This window comes from Bufo gargarizans, chromosome 1, assembly GCF_014858855.1.
Source record: "Bufo gargarizans isolate SCDJY-AF-19 chromosome 1, ASM1485885v1, whole genome shotgun sequence".
Lineage (NCBI taxonomy): Eukaryota > Metazoa > Chordata > Amphibia > Anura > Bufonidae > Bufo > Bufo gargarizans.
The window spans coordinates 666,563,341-666,580,713 of record NC_058080.1 but is presented as its reverse complement, the minus strand read 5'-3'; the positions used below and the strand labels follow the sequence as shown (position 1 = coordinate 666,580,713).

The window sequence follows — 17,373 nt, the reverse complement described above, 5'->3', positions numbered from 1 at the left end:
GCCACTGGGCCGCTATTTTTGTTATAATGGCATCTAATGAGCATACAAACTGAAGGAGTCAGCAGTGAAATTCTGCTTCTATTTTCTGAGAGCTCATTAATCACATTGGGATTGTATTACGAGCATTCTTCTGAACTGTTTTCACTGGGAGAAGTTGGCCTGACAATTCGTATACACGGCGAGGTCCTGTGGCCACACAAGAGACACTGGCTGTCCACATGTGTTTCTATTTAACGGACTTGACATCATGCTACAGAATAAGCCTGTGCTAACTCAAACCCTAAGGCCTCTTTCACACGAACGATACGGATTTGGTCCGGATGCGTTCAGGGAAACTCGCACCATTTTGCAAGCAAGTTCAGTCAGTTTTGTCAGCAATTGCGTTCAGTTTTTTCCATTTGAAGGTTTACAAACAACGTCTCTTAGCAACTATCAGTGAAAAACGCATTGCATCAGCACCTGCTTGCGGATGCAATGTGTTTTTCACTGAAGCCCTATTCACTTCCATGGGGCCAGGGCTGCGTGAAAAATGCTGAATATAGAACATGCTGCGTTTTTCACGCAACGCAGAAGTGATGCACCTGCGCGGAAAACTTGCTCGTGTGAACGGGCGTCGCGGGTGAGGGTTGGATGCATTCAGGGTGCATTGCGGCAAACCTGCGTGAGTAGGCACGCAATTTCAGTCAGTTTTGTCTGCGATTGCATTCCGTTGTTCAGTTTTTTCCACGCGAATGCAATGCGTTTTTTTACGCGCGTGATAAAAAACCGAATGTGGTACCCAGACCCGAACCAGGACTTCTTCACTAAAGTTCGGGTTTGGGTTAGGTGTTCTGCTGATTTTATTATTTTCCCTTCTAACATAGTTATAAGGGAAAATAATAGCATTCTTACTGCAGAATAGTTACTAAAATGTGGCTTTAGGGGTTAAAAAAATAAAAATAAATTACTCACCTCATCCACTTGATCGCGCAGCTGGTATCGTCTTCTTTCTTCTTCCTGAAGGACCTTCAATGACGTCATCGCGCTCACCATGTGGTGTGCGCAATGACGTCATCGAAGGTCCTTTTGCAGGTCCTGAAAGAAGAAGAAGAAAGAAGACGATGCCGGCTGCGCAATCAAGTGGATAAGGGGAGTTAATTTTTTTGTGAAGTTCGGGTCTGGGTACCGCAATCAGTTTTTTATCACGCGCGTGCAAAACGCATTGCACCCGCGCGATAAAAACTGAACAATCCAATGCAATCGCAAAAAGTGACTGAAATTGTGTGCCTACTTGCGCGGGTTTCCCGTAATGCACACGCAACGCATCCGGAGCAAATCCGGGATGCCCATGTGAAAGAGGCCTTAATGCTTTCACACAGCGGAAGTTAATTTATTTTTTTTTTTTATAAATTACACCAGTTAAAAGGGTGAGTCCAGACTTTTGCATCATCTTGTTCTGGGCTCATTATTTCCCAGCTGTCCCCTAACCTGCACCTCTGTTGTTCTGTCAGGGCTATTGATTTTTTCTAAAGATTTCCAATGGTTCCGAACTCTGAATTGTTGGCAATTTGATTCAGGCGAATTTTGGAAAGAGGCGGATAAAGAGACCAAGAGGGGAGAGAAAAAAAAAAGACTAGATAGATAAAAAAAAAATTCCGGCCAGTTAGTTAACTTTGAATTCACTTCAGACCCAAATCAAGTTGGTTGACTGATTGACCCGAATTAAATTTTTTGCATTTCGCTCATATCTGTTAGTTCATATTAAACTGTCAGCCCCGGAGCCCCCCTCCCCCAAACTAGAGTAAGCGGTGTAAGTGACGCTGAGTCCGGTTATATAATTTCTATCTGCACATTCATTTTCATTCTGACGGTGTGCTCCCACAAACCAGCAGTAAAATGCATTGAGAGGACTCCTGTTCCTGTTCTTACTCAAGGAGGAGTCCTCTCAATGTATTTTACTGCTGGTTTCTCAGAGCACAGCGTAGGAATGCAAGTGAGTATGAAGATAAAAGTTACATAACCGGGTTCAGCATGACTTACACTATTCAACACTTACTTTAGTTTGGGGGGTGTTTTGAGCGGACAGATTCCCTTTAAAGGGGTTGTCAGGGTTCAGGGCTAAACCCGGACATACCCTTATTATCACCCTGACAGCATCCCTGAGGCTAGTATCGGAGAAGCCCTAGCAAGGGCTCTTTTGTTTATCATAACACACTGCTGGGCGGAAACTTCCGCCCGGCAGTGTGTTCGGTGACATCACCGTCTCTGATGGGCGGGCTTTAGCGCTTTTTACTGGCTAGGGCAGCGCTAAAGCCCGCCTATCAGTGCCGGTGACGTCACCGGGCTTCCTGGCAGCCCCATGGAGAGCCCGGGACATCACCGGAACTCCTACAATTGCCTTTGCTCTGTGTGATTTAGCGCAGGGCAAAGGAGAGCATCGGAACATGAACTGCTCCGATGCTCAAGTCAGGGGGACTGCCTGGGTGAAAATGGAGGAATGTCCGGGTTCAGCTCTGCCATTTAAGTCCAACAGACCTGAGGTGCAGCAATCAACTCCTCTGTAGGGCGAAGGGCAATCGCTAGTACTACAGATTCTGTGCCATGTTAAAAAATAAAACCACAACAGACTATTGTTTTGCTCATTCGTCAGGTGATCGGTGGTACATTCAGAAGGGGCAATTATTGAGAATGAGCGTTTGTACAAATACTGCCCAGGAACAAGAATGGCGCGGTTTCAGGATATAGCACTACATCCTGTAGAAATCCTCATTCTTGGCAATTCCTGCACAGTCCTTTAGGCGTTAATGACACGCTATTATGAGAACCCTCATTGTCAGCATTATCAAATGAATCCAACGTTGTGCAAAAAACAGCGATTCTGCACCAAAGAAAAACGAAAAGATTACGCAAAGCACATGATTCCTGATAGTCTGCAGAATAAATTCTGAACGTTGGGTCTCCAGAGTGAATACCATATTAGTACCCGGTAAGAGGTAACATATGTTGGTGCGACTGCTGCCTCAATGAGATAATATTTGCTGAAATTCCATTTCACTCAATTTCTCATTCCTGTGGGTTTAGCGACACGAAGTAAAAGTCCCATAAATCACGCTGCTCTTCCTTCTTGCTCTTTACTATGGTTTCATCGACAGACGGGAAGGCTTCCTAAATCCTACATAAAATCAGGGATTTACCACGGCAGTAAAACTTGAAAGTGAACATACTGTAGTTAACAAATGTAAAATACATGGGAAAGGCATGGGAAACTCATAAAACCTAAGGAGGACCTGTCACTTCTCCTGACATGTCTGTTTTAGCACTTGTATTCTCCATGCCATAACAATCCAGGAACATCTTTTCTTATGACTCTATGTTGTAATAATCCTCTATTATTCCTGTTAGAAGTTTATGAATAAAGGTCCAAGTGGGTGTTACCCATTAGGGGTGTTCCACCATACATCCAATGACTGGATACTATCAGACTGTGCAAGGACACACCCCTAACTGGTAACACCCAGTCTGACCTTAATTCATCAACATGGCTAATGTTTGTGATTAGGCGCTGCTGGCCCCAAACATAGTCCTAGGGTTTAGGGTGCTTTCACACTACAGCATTTTCAGTCTGCATCCAATCCGCATTTTTTGTCGATCAGATGCAGACCCATTCATTTCTATGGGGCTACAAAAAAAATACTATTCTATTCTGGTCAGTTTTGCGGACATGAATAGGTATTTTTTCAATAGGGCCTGCAAAAAGTTGAGGGATGCAGATGGACCACATGCCCATTTTCACACATTCGGCACTACATCTGTCGTGAAACTATAACTCCCAGCATGCTCCTTTCACTTCTGTGGAAGTTAAGAGAGCAGCCAAGCAAGTGTGCATGATGGGAGATGTAGTTTCACAACACCTGGAGTTCCGGAGGTTGCTGATCCCTCCTCTAGTATCTACTACAATAGCATCCCTGTTAGGGCTATTGTATGGCCTTATAGGAAAGGTTCCAGATAGTGGGTTAAAGGGGTTGTCCAGGCTTTTACTATTGATGACCTATCCTCAGAATAGGTCATCAATATCAGATCGGTGGGGGTCCGACAGCCGGCACCCTCGCCGATCAGCTGTATGAGGAGACGGCGCACACAGCACACATGCCATCTCCCTTCTCTCTTCCTGTCCACTGCTGTGGTCTATGGTCTTTGCTATAGACAGCAGCAGTGAACAGGAAGAGAGACAGGAGACGGCACATGCGCTCTGCGTGCGCCGTCTCCTCATACTGCTGATCGGCGGGGGTCCCGGGTGTCAGATCCCCGCCGATCTGATATTGATGACTTATCAATAGTAAAAGCCCAGAAAACTCCTTTAGATCTAGGGATTTGTTAGGGGTCAGATTTTTCTCTACACATTTGCTACTGATTTTATAGTCAGTTTTTATAGTTTTTTAGATTAACGATTGAAAGGTTTTTCCACGATTTTTATATTGATGAATTATCCTCAGGATAGGTCGTCAGTATCTGATTGGCGGGGGTCCGCCGATCAGCGCCTGTGCTTGGTATTGCCCTTGGTATTAAAAACTTGGAAAACCCATGGGTGGCGTCCTTCTACAATTTATGCTTCTTTGACCCTTCCAGTGTAGGTGATTACAGCTGTCTGGGGCTGACTGACTTGTCTCTGTGATTTCATGAGCTGTACCATAAGGCTAGTTATGTGAATAAGGCTACTTTCACACTTGCGGCAGAGTGATCCGGCAAGCAGTTCCATCGCCAGGCAATCTGCATGCAAACGGACAGCATTTGTAGACGGATCCGGATCCGTCTCACAAGTGCATAGCAAGAAGGGATCCGTCTCTCCGTTTGTCATACAGACAAACTGATCCGTTTCTATTTTTATCACATTTTTACGGATCCGGCATTGCGGTATTTTTAATGCCGGATACGGCACTAATTCTTTTTTTTGTAAATTAATTCCAGCAACTGATCCGGAATTTTGGACGGAGATAATACCGCAGCATGCTGCCGTATTTCCTCCGTCCGAAACGCCGTTCAGTGACTGAACTGAAGACATCCTGATGCATCGTGAACGGATTTCTCTCCATTCAGAATGCAGGGGGATAAAACTGATCAGTTCTTTTCCGGTATAGAGCCCCTAGGATGGAACTCAGTGCCGGAAAAGAAAAACGCTAGTGAGAAAGTACCCTAAGGAGAATGGTTTTCAGCCTTATGGTTTTGTGCTGAATTTTTGTTGCACTCAATATGTCACAAAGTGTCATGTGACAGTCCACAGTACTTGTGTAATGAATCGCAACTTATTTCTAGACACAGCAGTACAGGATCGTAGAGTGATTTGAAAAAGTTGCTCAACTTCTCCAACACTGCATCATACATCCATTTCACGTGACTGTAGACAAAACAGTCACTGTATAAAAAGGGAGAAAAACAAGTTCCATAACTATTTGTAAAAGAGCTGTGTACATCTGTGTATAGCCCCAGACCAGGGGCGTAACTACCATAGCGGCAGACCATAAGACCACTATGGGGCCCAGGGAAAGAGGGGGCCCAATTGGGATCATCTCTTCTACTGGAGGCAGGACTCTACCCTCTAATGCAGGGATGATCAACTTGCGGCCCTCCTGCTATTGCAAAACTACAACTCCCAGCATACCCTAATAGCTGCAGGCTGTCCAGGCATGCTGGGAGTTGTAGTTTTGGAAGAGCTGGAGGGCCGCAGGTTGGGCATTCCTGCTCTAAAGGAACAACAGGTGCTGCAGAGCAGATATTACATGGAGAATCCAAGTAGTTACTAAAGCTGACATGTCAGGAGAGGTGATCTGTCCTCCTAAGACAGGAAAGGAACACTTCCATGGTTTACTATCTTCTAGCCCATTATACCTACACGGATTTCTAGATGTGGGAGTTATACAGTAAGTGATGCTATTTACCGCGTATTGGGGGCAGCTTTGTTGTACTCAATACATTAAATACCTGCCATCATTACAAATTAGAAGAGGAAAAGCTTTGTATAGACAGGAAATAAGACGGCCCGGCCAGGAAGTAGATAATGTCGCCTCTAGGTAGCAGATGCCTGGAAGCCTATGTTGCAGCTTGTGGTCACAGGAAATACGAGGCAGATGTTACAGGTTCTCTGCAACAATAACCAATGCCTGTTACATGAACAGCAAACAGACGACTTCTCAAGTCCCGAGAAACCAAGGTCTGACCTGGAGGGAAAGTCGCCCAAAACGGTCCGCTTCGTGTGAACCACTCACATTTGCTTTGTTTGAGGTAGATATAAATCACTAAAGGCAAGATCCAAGTTTGTCTGGTTTTAGATTAGGAAGAAGACCCTTCCAAACAGATGGCTTTATAAGTAACACAAAGGTTAATGCAGATGTGATTCCCGCATCTGCAGCAATCACTTACAGAAAGCCAAAATCTTAATACACAGCTGAGGTATGAAGGCTTACCGTCATCACAATGGGCTCTAGATCAAGTCTACGTCCCAATCACAGATAGGGGTCAAAATCATATCTATTGATTGCTAAATATCAGACTCCCTCTGAAGATACATTGGGTATCCCAGCCACATACAGGACCCAATAGATTGCAAAGTTCAATGGCTAACAGAGAGGGCCAGACGGAAATGTCATGATGGGCCAATGGCCAGGGAGCCGCCCAAGCCCTTTTCATGGCCGTCAACTGGGTATATAATGATCTGATGCATCTGGCCAGCAGCCGCTCTGCTGAATTCAACTGCATCGGCATCCTAAGGACAGTTGAATGATGTGGAGAGGGCGGCAGTATTTTATGCTGCACTGAGGTATTTAGTTCTGCTGGGGCGGTATTTTATGCTGCACTGTGGCATTTGGTTCTGCTGGGGCAGTATTTTATGCTGCACTGTGGTATTTGGTTCTGCTGGGGCAGTATTTTATGCTGCACTGTGGTATTTGGTTCTGCTGGGGCAGTATTTTATGCTGCACTGTGGTATTTGTTTCTGCTGGGGCAGCATTTTATGCTGCACTGTGGTATTTGTTTCTGCTGGGGCAGCATTTTATGCTGCACTGTGGTATTTGGTTCTGCTGGGGTAGCATTTTATGCTGCACTGTGGTATTTGGTTCTGCTGGAGAGGTATTTTATGCTGCACTGTGCTATTTGGTTCTGCTGGGGCAGTATTTTATGCTGCACTGTGCTATTTGGTTCTGCTGGAGCGGTATTTTGTGCTGCAATATGGTATTGTTGTCCCCGCCTGCTTCTGTTGCCCCGCCTTCTGTCAATCTGTACCCACCTACAACATGGGGACACTTCAGGTTCGCAGTCTGCCCCTGCTAACTGACCTGTGTTGGGCCAAAAAAGGAAAGTCTTTCTGAGCATTACCAGTCATATGGTGGCCCCACACAGTCACTAGCTGTTGGCTAAGCTATCGTCTGGCTGACTATCTCTACTGACTCCCTTATATTGATACACACTCTGTTCGGCAGAGCATGAATATGTAGTCAATGAGGAGAGAGCACAGAGCTGCTGTCAGACACTTCTGGTGGCCGTTTATCTCCTGGGAAAAGAAAAAGGTCAAGATAAAAAATTCAGTTTGTCCGATCCTTCTCTTCTCCAGCATCATCTGTCAGGGGAGAGTCAGCTGCTCCACATACTGCTTAGATTGTAGGCTGCTCTGGCTTACAATACAGTAATGTGTATGGAGGCTTCTACCCTCTAGATATACAGAATATATGATTGTTCACAGTAAGCTTTGCTGGACAACCAGAAGACCCTCTGCTCAGCTCCACTGTAATACTCACAGCAATAGGTGTTTTAAAAAAAAAAAAAAAAAAAGCTAAATTAAGGCTTCGTTCACACTGCCATCATTGGCTTTAGTTTCCACTGGAGCTATGACCAGTATGATGGGTTAGTTATTAAGGCTTCGTTTGCACTGCCATTATTGGCTTTAGTTTCTACTGGAGCTATGACCAGTATGATAGGTCAGTTATTAAAGGGGTTGTCCCACTTCATTAAATAGGGTTACATTAAATCATTGCCCCCCACTGAACATTTCTTCTAATACAGGTCATTAAAAAAAACATAGCATTCAGCCTAAAAACGCTCCTTTCACTCCCCTTTATTTGTGCTGGTATCCCATGGATACGGCCACATCTCGCCGGCCGCATCCATGCCGCACCTGCGCACTGGTAACTATTGCGATCCTACAGCCGGCCTCTCACTCACACTGTGAGCGCGCACGTCGCATAGTTCTGCGCATGCGCGGGCGCCCGATCATATCAATGTATTACTGTTTTCTTGTAGCAGGAGGGAGCGCACGGCGTCATAGCAACCGAGGACGCCGTGCGCTCCCTCCTGCCGCCGGAATACAGCGATACTCTCTTATAGATCATAGCAGTGTATTACTGTTTTCCGGCAGCAGGAGGGAGCGCACGGCGTCATAGCAACCGAGGACGCCGTGCGCTCCCTCCTGCCGCCGGAATACAGTGATACTCTCTTATAGATCATAGCAGTGTATCACTGTATTCCGGCGGCAGGAGTGGCGTCGCCAGGGGGGGGCCAGAGGGGGCCACGGCCCCCCCTACATCAAGCTGTGCCCCCCCCAACTAAAATGCCCCCATTCATTTTGGTACTACTAGTTCTGTGAGTTGTTTTGTGTGACATGATGTGCTGCTGCTGCGTCGTGCCTGCTGTGCTGTGCTGTCTGTGCACTGACTGTACCGGGTGTAATGCGGACTTGTCAGGACTCACTTCACTTGCGGTCTCAACTCTCTAGTCTTCTTCTGTGGTCTCGTCTCACTGACTCTCTCCACCCACCGCCGCAGCGCCGCGTCCTCAGCCCCGCCCCCAGCCCCGGACGAGTTTATCAGTTGAGTCAGACTCAGTGGCACTGCAGACTGGCTGGAGGTGCTGTGCATAAATCAGCTCAGCTTCTTGCCGCTAGTCGAGCCTCAGGCTCATGCTGCTGCTGAGGAGGGAGCGCACGGCGTCATAGCAACCGAGGACGCCGTGCTCTCTAGTGCCCAGAAGGAGTCCAGGCGGCAATCCACAGATGCCCCCCACCCCATAAGTGCCATCCACAGATGCCCCCCCCATAAGTGCCATCCACAGATGCCCCCCCCATAAGTGCTATCCACAGATGCCCCCCCCCCCCCCATATAAGCTGGGTAATAGGTCAGTGATAATATCAGACACCGGGAAAGCTGGGTAATAAGTCTATAAGACTTATTACCCAGCTTTCCCGGTATCAGATATTATCACTGACTTATTACCCTGATTTCCCGGTGTACAATATTATCACTGACTTATTAGCCAGCTTTCCGGGTGTACAATATTATTGTACACCGGGAAAGCTGGGTAATAAGTCTGTAATATTATTGTACACCGGGAAAGCTGGGTAATAAGTCAGTGATAATATTGTACACCGGGAAAGCTGGGTAATAAGTCAGTGAATATATCTATCTATATCTAGCACAGATCACATGGCTACTAGCTAACATGCATTTGGGCTGTAGTGATTTATTGTTTTTGCTGCACAGAATGGGTTTGTAACACAGGTTTTATGAGTAAAAGTGTATTAGAATGCAGGACAGCCACAAGTTACTCCATTAGTTCACTAGCATTGGTCAGTGGTCACTGAGTGATTCCCCAGCAGGGGGATGGGCTTTACATACTCTGCAGGCTCCATGTGGATGACTCATCCACATGAACGAGCACGCAAGGACTGAGCTCTCAGGGTGAGTCATGAGGAGGCGTGGCCTTCACTCAACTGCCGGAGCCAAACCAGGAAGTTATCAGGACATCTACTGCTGGTAAGATTGAAAAAGCAAAGTGGGACAACCCCTTTAAGGCTTCGTTCGCACTGCCATCATTAGCTTTGGTTTCTAATGGAGCCTTGATTAGTATGAATGGCAAGCTCTCAGACTTCTAATTGGGGTCTCAAGTTTTTGTCTGGGTCCTGGTATTTTTGACAGTACCCCTGTGGAGCTGCAGCACAGGCTCCTCGTACAATATTATTAAACCTACAAAAAAACCTCTCTGTCTAACCTAGACAGCAACACACTAACCTGTCTAACCTAGACAGCAACACACTAACCTGTCTAACCTAGACAGCAACTCCTGACGAAGCCGCTGAGGTGAAACGCGCGTCGAGGTCTGCGCTCTCGGGCTTATACTTGCGGTCATCATGTCCTCAGGTACGTTCCATGTATAGTACCATAGCTTTACGGTGTGTTCATACTTGGTTCCAGCTCACATCCACTTTAGGTCCATGCTACCAGCTGTGGGATATTGTCATTATATGGTATCTAGTGACCATATCCATTGTATTATACATACTGGAGTTTTGGAAGTTTATATATGTATATACAACTTCTGCTGATGTGAGGTCCATGAACAATCAGTTATCCAATTGATCCTGTTGCATGGGATACAGCCTTTTGGTGGGTCCTTTACTCACTCAGTTGTATCTCTTTCTATATATATTTTTTATACAGGATTGATTGTTCATGCACCACAATTACCTGTACCTGTAGGTTATCCATGCTTATCTGTGTGGTCATACATGACCCCGCTTTGTGTATATTGCCCTACGGCTCTCTGTATACTGTTTTCCATCCTGTCTTTTCCCGTATTTATTATATCTGAGAATAAAGTGATATTTTGATATATCTTTCCCACTTGAATTTTGTTTATATATCCTCGTACAATATGTCCACTACAGCAGCTTCAGCTACTTACGAATGTGCAGGATCTACAGGCCCGACTGCAACATACTGTATGTGGGTGAATGTGCCGCTAAATACCATACAGAACCTGTATGTCTCCATGCCCAACCATATCTAATCATGCATCTAGGCTAGAGCCGCCCAACAGGGTACTATAGCCAACTTTCACTTGTACCGTTTTCCCAATAAACCTATGCCTTTCAGTCTAATATTGTAGGCACTTCCCTATATCATCATTACATTCACACATAGAAAGTTAAATTCCAACAAATTCTTCTTGGCGCATTCTTTTTTTAATCAATGAGTGTGTGTGACATATATATATATATATATATATATATATATATATACACACATACACACACATACATATACACTGCATCATATATAAAAACCTAGATGGGGGGGGGGGGGAGGTCAATTCTTGCTTTATACATCCTTACATTTCTGGAAAAGACTTTAAAGGAGGACTTTATTCGCATAAATATAGTAGTATATTACTTGTACCTTAATGCATGGATGCAATATATAACACGGGGGATGTTTTTCCGATCATAAACATCTGTGGTTTCTGGATAAAAGATCTGTGAATGTAAATCAGATGAGAATAGTATTGTATTGGGCAGAATTTCACTTCAAAAGGTTAGTATTCACATTAGGAAATAATGAGTTGCATACGTTGGAAGTTGAAAGCAAAATCATAGAAAACATATAGATGTGAATAAATGTATTTCATTTTTCAATTTTTAGAGCAGAAAAACAGAAGGAAAGAAAGGCAGGGCCAACTCCGTCAGAAGATGAAAATAGATGGTCCTGATGGACCTTGTTGACTATAAAGGGGTCCATTGAGTTCCCTTTAGGGAGCCCAGTATATTAACGCAGCCTCCGGGGCAGATCGGAACCTAGCCTAGGTATAACGCCCAAACAGGACATTCCAAAAGTTAAAGAGTAGTTCACCTACACCTACTTGGGAAAGCGAAAAACATTTTCAAACACTCAGTGAGTTATTCGGAGTGCCCATTCAGGACCCTGATATATTAGTTATAAAGAGTATATGAAAAGATAATCTTTCGCTATGGAGAACCCAGCATATCCATGTAGAACATGGACAGCACACGGATTTCCCCTGTGAAGGCAGTGCAGAGGACTGAAGACTGGCTGCCAGGTCTCCCGATTGTTTGGTGTCTAAGGAGTGTGGGACTATGTGATCAGCTTATTGTTGGGGCGCTTCTAACAGACTGATGAAGGCAGAAAATTGCATATATTACAACATATAACTCAATAATACAGGTAAATATGAGAAACTTTGGAATGCACCGTATCAGAGAAAAATGCCTCTTTCTCCACTTATCAGTCCTCTACCCCAGTTTTAGTAGGGGGAAGAGTTTGATAAGTGGAAAAAGAGGCATTTTTTTCATAAAGGTTAATGACTGTTTAAGTCAATGACAAAAATCTCTCCTTATGCCTCATGCGCATGACTATATCCATTTTGTGGTCTGCAAACCACGGATCTGCAAAATACGATTACTGTACATGTGTGCCGCAATTTCCTAATAGAAATGGTTATTCTTGTCGGCAAAATGGACTATAATAGGACATGTTCAATAATTTTCGGAATGACCACCGTGTGCGATCCACATAAAATGCAAATTGGACAAGAACTCAACATACGGTCATGTGCATGAAGCCTATAGAAGAGGAATTATCCTACAGAGAAAGAGGCAGCTGGAGAGAACATTTTATTCTTTACTGTTGTCCTCTGAATCCATCATCAGAATACTATCCTTTTTTAAAAGGTGGCCATACAGTCCATAAGAAGAAGAATTATACAGGCCATATACCATCAATAGCTGTCACCTGAAAGCTTGGTTGACTGACAGCTATTCCTTCACCTCCTACCAAAGTATGTATGTTTTCTTTATGAGAAGGAGGAAACAATCCACTGGCAGACATCTCTGTTGGCAGCTAACCTCCTGTTAGAACACAGTTTTGAGCAAGTTGAAAGCCAACGCGCTCAATACCTATGTACATTAGATGGTCGTCCAGTACTGCCAAAATCAGTGGGTTTGGTGGACATTTATCTAAAGCATATTGCCACCTTAAATGAAATGTGTCATCAGAAAATGACCCATTGTTTTTGTTAAATATATCTTTTTTTATTTTTTGGTTGATTTTCTTTTTAATTTTCTATATTTAAAAATCCTAAAGTCATGCAGTTTTTGCACTGACCACTAGGCCTAAAATTTAGATAGACAGTTCTTTGAGTGCAGCCACCTAGGCCATAGTCACAATAGACTGGAACTGACCTCTGACTTCTATGTGAGAGTTTTCTAGGCATGCTCTGTGACCTGTGCAGAGGTCAGGAGGGAGGAGACAAGCTTTAATATCATCTATTGTGAATGGTGGATCCTGTGTTATTCGTCATTGCAAATCTGCCTTTGATGGGTGGCTACTAAAAAGTTACCTGTATAAAACAGGAAGTATCAGCATATTATTAGGTCTAGTGCGAAAACTGCTAGATTTTAGGATTTATTTTTTAATATATAGATAGGACATTGAAAATGAAAACAAAATCACCAAAAGTTCTTAAAAAATATTTATCATAAAAATGTGATCTAAAACAATAGGTCATTTCCTTTAAAGGCTATGTACACCTTTAGAGGCAAAGTTTATGACTGCATTTTACTCATTTTTGGCTAAAAATCATATTTTCAATTGGTCTTTATTAAAAAATATTGTCATTCTGTCACAAAGGGTTAACTGTCTTCCTAAGTGTGTGACTGGTACTTTCACTTCATCTAATAACCATTATCTCCAAATCACTTAGAGGTCATAAACGCTTATTTAAGCCACATTCTTTTCAGTAAGATAAGAACTGAGCTACAATGAGTGTTTATATTGTCAGAGAGCGGCGATAAGGAGCCTGTCAGCTCCCCAACTGATGGAGAAGAGAGAAAACCCAGAGGCTGCTGCTAGAGCATCTCAGCTCTGTACACAAAAAAAGGCTCCATATTTTTAATAAAGACCAACTGAAAAAATTATTTTTAGCTCAAAATAAGTACAATGCAATTGTTAAAAAAAATTAAAAAACGCCCCAAAAGGTGTATATAGCCTTTAAGTGTGGCCTGTATTCAATCTATGGTGCAGCAAACATCATCAGCCATAAAACATTGTGTGCCTGCCAATAGAAAACCATAAGGAATTTTCCTGTCCTTTGATGTAATATAGAATCTCTCCAGCTCACAAACAGAAAGAACAATTCTGATGATAGAAAGACACAAGGTTATTGCTGTTTATGCAATTTTCAGCACATGAGCACCTACGGCTCTCCAACCTTGGAACCTGCAGCCAAAGTAAAAAGCTAGTGTTATTAGCCTATATATCGGTCGGTAATCCCGCTGAATAAAACTGCAGCCTCTCCAGCCCGTGAGGTCTAATATAGATTAAATTCCACTGTAAACCATTAGCAATAAAATCCAATTAGTCTCTTACCTTAGGGAGCCCAATTGATTCCATAGCCCGCAACCACTGTACAGTATTATCTGTATGCCGAAAGTGTAAACCAGAGCGCTAGAAACACCAAAAACACAAAATCACTATACTGTTAGTTACTAGTATACAACATATGTATATACTATATTTCAATACCCCAGCAGAAATGCTACATTGTAATTAGGAGCGGTTCACAAGAGGAACGCGTTTTATACCGTATCTAGTTGTTGGGACCATGCACCTGTACAGCCTGCAGGAAAATAAACCCAGTACTATATCAATATTACTGTATCCAGAGTGCAACAGGATCTCGTGGTGGACCCAGGCTATGACAACCTCAAAGGTCTTGCAGAAGATAACCCCATTTAGAGATACGTTGGATGCAATCTCTTGGAACTTGGGTCCATATGTTATTGAATAATTCACAACTATAAACACAATTGATATCTTGTGCATATGCAATAAAAAAAAGGGGTTACGTGTTCTACAGATTTTGGATTGCTCCTCAAAATAATTTCTTCTGGTTGGCCCAAGAAACTTCAGTTAGAAACTGGGCGTACCTAGGAAACTGCAGCTGCTGCAAGGTATTATTGAGATTTAGAGCACATTAGGTAACATCCAATAGTATCTCATGGAACTGGGTCAGCTACTCTTGGCATGGACATCGCTCTATGACAAAAGCAGCTACTAAATGTCAGTTTTTGGAAAGAATCATCCTGCTGGCTCAGTTACAAGAAAAAATTCTCTATTTACTCTGGAGTAGCTGTCTAGACAATGCTTCAGAGGAACAGACCTGTCAATTCTGCAGTGTTATTTACATCACGCATTTCAGATTCCATATCTAGATTAAAGAAGCTTTCCGAGTGTTTTATGCTGATGAGCTATCCTCAGGATTAGAGATGAGCGAAGTATTGGAAAATTCTATTTGGCTGCTTCGCCGAATTTGACAAAAAAATTCACTTTGTGACGAATTACTTGGCCACGAAGCGCATTTCTTTGTAGTAGCAGTGGGTGCAATAACGGAACGGCTCCCCGTCATTGTATCCCTCAGATGCCGCATTTATAGTTGATCGTGGCATCTGATAGTTTACAGAGTGGTAAATTAAAGATCTATTTGCTCGTGACGAGCTGGCCGGTGCCATCTTGCTTGAAGATCTAGCACAAAATCTTGAGTGTCCGGCTGGCATAGAGATGTCATACGTCACCCCGCACGAGATTTTGTGCGAGATCTTCAAGCAAGATGGCAGATGGGCGGCCCGTCGCGAGCAAATGCAAGGATGATTCTTTTTTAGTTTTTTTACACTATTTCAGGTAAAATCGATTTGCTACCACAAAACATGAAGAAATTCGGATTCACTGTGAATAGAGTTTACCCTGAAATTCGGATCGAAGTCCACTTCATGGACTTCGATTTGCTCAGCACTACTCAGGATAGGTCGTTAGTATCTGAATAGTGGGAGTTCAGACACCTGGAACCCATGCCGATCAGTTATTTAAGGAGGCCAGGGTGCTCCGGTGAGCACCATGGCCTTATCACGGCTTAACCTAACTAAATAGTATCACATTCATCAGTCATGTGGCCTAGGCGCAGCTCAGTCCCATTGAAGTGAATACCAAGCACAGCCATTATACAATGTACAGTGCTGTCCTTCAGCGCTCACTGGAGAGCTCTAGTCTCTTCAAACAGCTGACCGGCATGGGTTTCGGGTGTCAGTCCCCTCCAATCAGATACTGATGACCCGTCCTGAGGATATCATCAGTATAAAACCGTCAGAAAACCCCTTTAAGTCACAGTACTTTTCCTAGCAGAGTCCATTCACTGCCGTTCAACGAGAGGTCCTAAAGATGCAAGGGAGGAATGAACAGCTGGACTCTACAAATTACTAATGAAAAAGTGGTGGGGTCCGAAAGATTTAGCACCAGTGGACAGATGATAAATGCTTCTGGCTGATATATCCATTTAAGGTAGAGAAATGTATCTAATGTAGCAACTTGTGTCAAATTTATCATACGGATCACTGCTGAAGTATGTTTGTAGGGGCTGAAAACAACCTGAAGCAACACTGGAAATAAATCAAAACCAATATTTGACCACTCAGCCAGCCATGAGAGTACTAGAATTATTCAAGCATACTGGAGTTTTCAAAATACAGTTTGCATAATGGCTGCTCTTCTTTGTACAATCATAATTGTGAAGGAGCAGGTCTTTTGTGGGCTACCTTTATTTTTTTTCCAGCCATATTATTCCCTGTTTCAGCTGCACAGCTAGATGCATTTCATTCAGAAGCAGGGGATGTCTCTCTTCTGCTAGCATTGTACTACTGTGACATTCTTTCCATTACTTCCCACACTATGTTTGCCTTGTATTAACTTTATGCCATTTGGTCAAATGAGACAACCCCTTTAAGGTATTATTATTACTAAAACATATTTGCGTGAAGGGTTATGCTTTTAAATCCAGGTAGGTGGGTTAGAAGAACGCTCTAGGTCAGAATTTGGCAATCCATTTTACATTCAATCCTTATTTAGCTTCATAATGAAGGGTTAGAAACACCTGCAAAACAGCAACGCTCTAAAAGTTGAAGGACGAACCTTAAACCTCGTCTGTTCCACGTCATAAATCTTCTTTTCAGATATCAATTTTGGAGCAAAGAATCTGCCTAACTTTGCCAAGTAAACCCCATTTCTTAAACCTTCTTCCAGTTCTGTAGTTGGCGGCAGTTCTTCAACAAGACAAGCTTCTATCCACCTGCAACCAAGTAACAACAAAAAAAGTGTTGGCACACATTGAAGAGATCACTTCATTACACTTTTTTCTTGTAGACATTGGCTCATAAATCCAAATCCAGATGCGAGACATGCAACATAGTTGTTTGGGGCCAGGTGTCAAAATGACATGCACTCGATGTACATATGTATCCAATATAGACTTTGCGAGAGCCAAAAACTTACAGGTGAACTACAGAGCATGGATCTGATAAAACGGGACAACATAAGTATTGTAGATGAGGACAGTGCAGACTCCATCTGCTTCTCAAAGAGTTAAAGTTATGACAGATGGCTTTTCCATGTCTTGGACAGCCCAAGGATAACTTAAAGGGGTTTTCCCATCTCAGGCAATGGGATTATATCGCTAGTATATGCCCCTATTGTCTGATAGGTGCGGGTCCCACATCGGTCTCTAAAACTAAAC

At 43.5% G+C, this 17,373-nt stretch overlaps 1 protein-coding gene across 2 annotated transcripts in view; it reads right to left on the bottom strand.

The window, feature by feature from the left end:
* Positions 1–17,373, bottom strand: part of IQGAP2 (IQ motif containing GTPase activating protein 2) — a 340,563-nt gene that overhangs the window by 166,106 nt on the left and 157,084 nt on the right. For both annotated transcript variants that reach the window (XM_044276088.1, XM_044276089.1), the window contains exons 3-5: positions 16,773–16,929; positions 14,181–14,258; positions 11,196–11,272 (exon numbers count right to left, since the gene is read on the bottom strand). In XM_044276088.1, coding sequence (XP_044132023.1) covers positions 11,196–11,272; positions 14,181–14,258; positions 16,773–16,929 — 312 coding nt within the window. The remainder of the gene's footprint in view (positions 1–11,195; positions 11,273–14,180; positions 14,259–16,772; positions 16,930–17,373) is intronic.